This window comes from Diplotaxodon limnothrissa, linkage group LG10 (genome assembly GCF_057381915.1).
Source record: "Diplotaxodon limnothrissa isolate DT_005_m linkage group LG10, D_limnothrissa_male_GT1.1, whole genome shotgun sequence".
NCBI lineage: Eukaryota > Metazoa > Chordata > Actinopteri > Cichliformes > Cichlidae > Diplotaxodon > Diplotaxodon limnothrissa.
The window spans coordinates 14,937,258-14,943,284 of record NC_140605.1 but is presented as its reverse complement, the minus strand read 5'-3'; the positions used below and the strand labels follow the sequence as shown (position 1 = coordinate 14,943,284).

The 6,027-nt window shown below is 39.1% G+C and overlaps 1 protein-coding gene across 1 annotated transcript in view; it reads left to right on the top strand.

Moving 5' to 3' along the window:
- Positions 1–1,133: 1,133 nt before the first annotated feature.
- Positions 1,134–6,027, top strand: part of sptbn2 (spectrin, beta, non-erythrocytic 2) — a 29,079-nt gene continuing 24,185 nt past the window's right edge. The window contains exon 1 of the mRNA XM_085364455.1: positions 1,134–1,791. Coding sequence (XP_085220581.1) covers positions 1,686–1,791 — 106 coding nt within the window. The 5' untranslated portion in view covers positions 1,134–1,685. The remainder of the gene's footprint in view (positions 1,792–6,027) is intronic.

The window sequence follows — 6,027 nt, the reverse complement described above, 5'->3', positions numbered from 1 at the left end:
TAGCGAGGTAATGCTCACATTTATCTGGTTTTTATTTTTGATGTGAATGCGATGTTTAAAATATGTCCAATGGGATTTTAAGTGGGATAGCTTTGGTGCACTATTTTTCTCACTACATTTGATTGTAGCATAGTCGCTGTTCCTCAAGAGGAAGTGTGTCCTCTTTGGATCTCATTAGTCCAGTCCCCCCTCCATAAACACCCAGTTACAGAAAGCCTGGGGCATTTGGTCCTCTAATGAGAACAATCCAGATGCTGCCAGCTCATCAGGACAAACACAGACCAGACCACGATGATCCCCCCTGACCAGACTAAAAGAGCCTGAAAGAATATGACCTTTGTCCTCACTGTGTTTATAGTTTTGTGTTATTTTTGAGCTGGCGTTTATTAAATATACATTACATTTTAAAGGTGAAGTTTCCATTCAATGCTATTTACTGTTAAGAATTTATATTTATAATCTCCTGTTAATGTATACTCTTTGTTAACAGTGAACTTACTCTGTATTACACAGATTAAACTCTTTAATGGAAATAATGGCAAGTATGTATTCAGCAACTATACAATGGTGAGAATCAGTTCTTAACTGCTTGAAAACGCCTAAATTGATTATAATGAAATTAATTTAATGATTTTCTTGAAGAGCTGCTAGTTTTAGTACTTGGTTCTAAACTAGTAAGAAGTCAGATCTGCTTAAACCATTTAGTTTTTAAGAGTTAACAACTCACTTCCACCCCCTCTGCCTCATGAAGTAACACGCAAGTTGACAGATTTTGAATCTTGTTATGGCAGGAAACACTTGCTGCCTTTCTGAGACTTTCTCAGCAGCTTCCTTCCTGTCTTAACGCCCTTCTCATAACGCAGCCCCCACATACAGTAAAGGAAAGATTAAACGTTGTCTTACAAAATAACATACGATCATGTAAAATGATGAGGACTTTTGTGACGCACCTTTCAGGCAAGCCACACCCCGGTGCTCTCTGGAATTAAGGTGGAGTTAGATAATCCACCTAGGGCTACACTGAGCAGAGGACTTTAATGGTTTAGTCCGCCTTCACACCTCCTCCCTCGCTTCCACCATGTTCTATCTATGTGCTCCTCCTTCAAACACACCTTATGCAAATGGCACAATTTTTAGAGAGCCCAGCAGGCTTTGTTTACACAGCTATCCGACTATGGCCGGTTAGCTTGCCTGCAGCTCCTGTGTTCTGCTCCAGCAAATGCACAGAGGTTGAAGGGAAGGAATACCCAGGGTTTTTTTTTGTTCTCTCACTAGAACCACAAGGGAGTGTAACTTTGCTCAGAGGCCAGAGGGGTGGTGAAATGAATGAAACAAGAGAACTTTTTGCTCCTCAGTTTTGGTTAAATGATTCTTTGAAAAAATCCCTCACCGTTGCACTCACTCTGCGTGTCATTGGACAAGGTGGACCTTACGGTGGATGAAGAGAAGAAAAGGCGGCAACATTTCTCAGCTTGTGTTGTGGGAATAAAAGAGGAGGATATACCAAGGCTTTTGTGGTACACTAAAAGTATCTTTTGGATAACCTTTTAAAGGATTTGATCTTGGTTTGTTTTTCTTTTAAAAGTCGCAAAGTTTGCTTCTGTTGTGCTATGTGGGAGAATACCCATTCATTCTGTGCCTGAGAGGAATATTTTACAAAGACGGCTTGAGGACGAAAAAAAAACATGGAGTGGGACCACAGGGAAAGAGATTCCTGCTTGTCCCCAGCAGCTTTTGTTAATCAGGTGCAATACTCTAACATCCTCGAAGGAAGATTTAAACAGTTGCAAGGTAAGAGTTAGATCTCATTGAAAGGGAAGATCCTTTTTAATTACCACACGTTTCTATGATGTTGTTATTTTTTTAATTTTTAAACATTTTTTTTAACTGAGCTGATACCTTGATAACTTGATAACCTTGATAACTCTGCCGTATAACTCTGTGCTGCTTATGAAAACCGTTTTTAATGTTACTAATGTTGATAAAGCAGTTGTAGAGCCAGCAGCAAACACGTATTCTGTTGTTTGTTGAAACAGGAAATATTGAGTAGAAATCTACTACTTGGCATGCAGTAGTTGTGGGTGCAGGTGCTTCGAGTTGTAACTAAGGCCGCAAAAGACTTTATTTTTTCCCCTGGATGAGGTAATTATCAGCATGAGGTTGAAATAATTCTTCTTACTTATGAACCTTTTCTGAGCTAGGAGAGAAATGAGGAAGAGATACAGTAGGCTCTCGGCTCATATCTAAAGCAGGCAGTCAGTCTGGTACCTGATCACTGCGCCACCTGTCCGTTCTTATCTTATTACAATACACAGCTCTGTTACTCACTGAAGCCTGCCAAGTCTATGAGATCTAGCTTATAGAAATCAGAGGCCATGGGAAAAGAATCTTAGGCTGAAACTTACAGGGTTCCCTTAAAATTAATCTCTTAACTACACTAATCCAATTACTTTCTTAACTAATGTCTGTAAAAGCTTGTGCTAAATAGCAGTTAATATGTTTACCTGAAAACAGTTTTTAAAGTGTGGAGGTTTACAGTATTTGAAAGTGTGTAGTGTGAGGGACACTGGCCTGCCATTTGTGTGCATGAAGATCAGTCTATTCCTGGTTGCCATCTGGGATGGAGAACTGCCTTCAAGTTTACTTGAAGGGCAGGTCTACTTTCTACTTTCTTTGCAGGTTTGACATTCTTGTTGCACACCAACACGTTGGCCAATATCTACATTATCGCAAGATTATCGCGGAAATAGACACGGTTTCTGTTGAAAGAAGGTTTATTTCTTATCTGTGAAGTAATGTTTACATCTTAACTCAAAACACTGCTAGTTTTCACTGGAGATAAGAGCCACATAACAAATGGTATCACTTTCCTTAAGAATATATAAACGTTGCTGCATTTTCTTAAACTGATCTTGCACCCACATTCACTGGTAAGCTAGGGGTACATTCCAGCATGTTTTTCTTCAACTTCAGCCTGTAACTCACAGGCAAATGTATGGGTTCAGAGATTAGTCATCAAGCTAGTAGCAATGATTCCCTATTACAAAGATACTTTCTGTCTAATGTGTTGGAGAGATGACTATGAGCTACACATGATCTACCTCTACTTTGATAGACGTGTTTGTGCGTAGATGTGTTTTGGGTAAAATTTGTCATAAATGCAATGATACACATGTATCTAAATGCACAGCACATCTTGTCAACACCCACTTGCATTTCCAGTTTGACTACCCTTGCGGCTCATTCTTTGTGTCACTCCCTCATGTTGAATCATGAGAGCTGGTGTAATTGAAGGATATGGTGTGCACTCACATAGTTTTGTCATAGCACCAATTTGCAAAAAGGTTTTGCATTGCATCATTTACATTTTATTAGAAATATTTGCCATTCATTTGCAATTTTCATTTTTTGCAAGATTAAATTAGCGCTTTGTCATTTTAAACACAAACGTCATCTCTGTTGTGCAATATGCTACAGTTACTTTAGAAATCTTAACACAGACAAGGGCAAATATTTTATCGGGCCCAGTACCAGTCCAACAAGAAGTCATGTTTAGGATCTTCTGGCTGTTGTGTAAGTGATGGCTAAATGGTAAAAGTTAAACTGAATAACTATATTACAGTGGTCAAAGCAGACATGTTTAATGAAAAACCAGGCCTAGTGGTTTACGCCATTTCTGTCAGTAGTCTCTGTTACAGGTTGGAGGGAAGTTTTTTTTTCCTGTTGCCCAGATCACACTGTGTATTATATTCCTTTTGTGTGTAAAGTACATTGGAGGAAATCTATACCAAAGTTCAGCCTTTTACTTCAGGCAAGAGCCAAGATGAATATTTTTTCATTCACTATCCCAATTCATCAGTAATTAGGGTAAGAGTTATAATTTGTCAAACAGCCATACTTGGCATTGTTTCATCAGTTTTGGTTTGTTGTTTTAGTGACAGCATTCATTCATTTCATTTTGTTTTTACGTCAGTGTTACCCCTGGCTTCATTCTGATAGCCACAAAAGTCACATCGTCTGCATGCTTTAGTATATCAGTATGTGGCAATCTTGTGTCTATCTCTGAACTGTATGCCCCTGTTTAATGTGGCTGCATGCCGTCGTAACTTGTGCTTGTATTGAACGTGATATACAAGTGTTACCAAGTTCAGCCAAGTAAGACTGCTTTTAGAGAAGGGATCAGGGTGCCCAGTCAGACTGAAGCTAACAGGTTCAGATGCTGTGAGGTTAATGGAAATGTGTAAAAGGGCATTTAGAGTGTTGGTCCAAAGGGTCACTTTCTTAGCCACTGTGGACTTTGGCAGTACTGTCACTCAGCAGGCCTTAGCAGCATGGCATTGTTCAAACAGAAAGTACTTTTCTCTAAAGCCTTCAAATAGACAAAGTGACGAGGTGTCCATATATACTTTGCAGCATAGGCTATTTTGAACTGAACCCACAGATTTCTCACTGTAGTGTGTAATAATTGATTCTCAGCCTGATATGTATTTCCTGTACTAATTTAGTTCATATAATCTGTTGACTCTCCATAAAGAAGTGGCTAATGTTGTTGTGTTTATCTACTTTTTCTGCATAATTAAAAAAATGAATTAATACTGGGGGACATCAGTGGTGCATTTTGCTCAAATATCAGATCTAGCAAGACACTTTTGAATGTTTGTAACCTGATATTTCTAAAAGTCTCAGTGAAAGCTCAGTGACTTGTGGCCTTTGGCTGTAACTGAGAGTCACATCAGCAAGGGTGAAGATTTAACATAGGTGCAGACATGCACAATAACTTTCTTTGTTTGTAAAGTGCAGAAAGAAAGAGGTCATTAGACAACAATGGTATAATGAATGTTGTCCTATTTACATGTTACATGCCACATGGGTCCAGAAGTTATCGTTAAGGGATGCTTATTTATGTTTCTTTTCTCATGGGATTGGCCTTGCCCAGTCTAGATTTCTCCCATCTTCCTTTATTATCACGTGCAGCTGAAAGTTCCACAAAGAAATGTGATTGAAGGAGGGTATCACTTCCATCAGTACGATTTAAAAAGGAGAGGAGGTCTCTCTGTCATACCCTCCCTGTCAGTTGTAATAACAAACCCGTTAAAGTTGGGCAAGCTTCTAAAGTTGCAACCTCAAGCTGCTAAAAGTGCAAGAATAACTCATGCCACATGTGGCAAGGCGGCGGTTTTACTACAGCCCTAGTTTCAAAGTTATAAGTGAAGGAAGGGAAGTTCCGCTTTTATAGGGAGAAGAATGTGAAAGCATGCGCATCTGTGTTTCACTCACTTGCACAGACAAGACATTTCTATTTCACACAAAAATGCAAAGAATGAAATCAAACCAGAATATAAAAATGGCACTGAATAAACACAAACAGTGGCAGGGTACTATAACACTGTAGATATTTACAACACAAATTGTTGACTTCCAAGTAGATAGATATTTTAAGTTGAAGAAGCAGTGGTGAAATGACGGGTAGAAACACATTTCACTTACAGTGGAAAAATGATTAGCGTGGGACTGAGAAAGATTTCTGCCAATGTGGCGTTAATTTTTAGCTTGGTGGCTCCAGGTAATGAGTACATCATGTGTTGTTTTCCCCGTACTGGTAGAAAAATATTTACAAACACCAACATCTCCCACAACTTCTGTAAAACGATTGCATTGCTCTTGGCACCCCACACCATAGTTAGTGTTGATTGAAACCACCCACTGGTGTCAGTGCAGAATGGTAACCACTAACCACAAAGATTACAAGCTGCTTTTGTCTGTGGGAGTTTTTTCTCTCTAAGTACTTCATGGTATCTCTTTAATGAGTGCCTTGGGTCTACTCTGTAATTTCAGATAGCCAACAGTTCAAGCCAATCACTGACTATAAATTTCTGAGCTTCATGGCGCTTCCAGATTAGTTCCAAATGACCCGTGTAGTGCTGTAGTGTGATTGTTGTGTGTGTGTTTTAGAATTTTCAGTGGTAAAACCTGCAATTTTATGATTTTATTTGCAGCAACCAACAATATTTTGTCCTTAGATGGTTG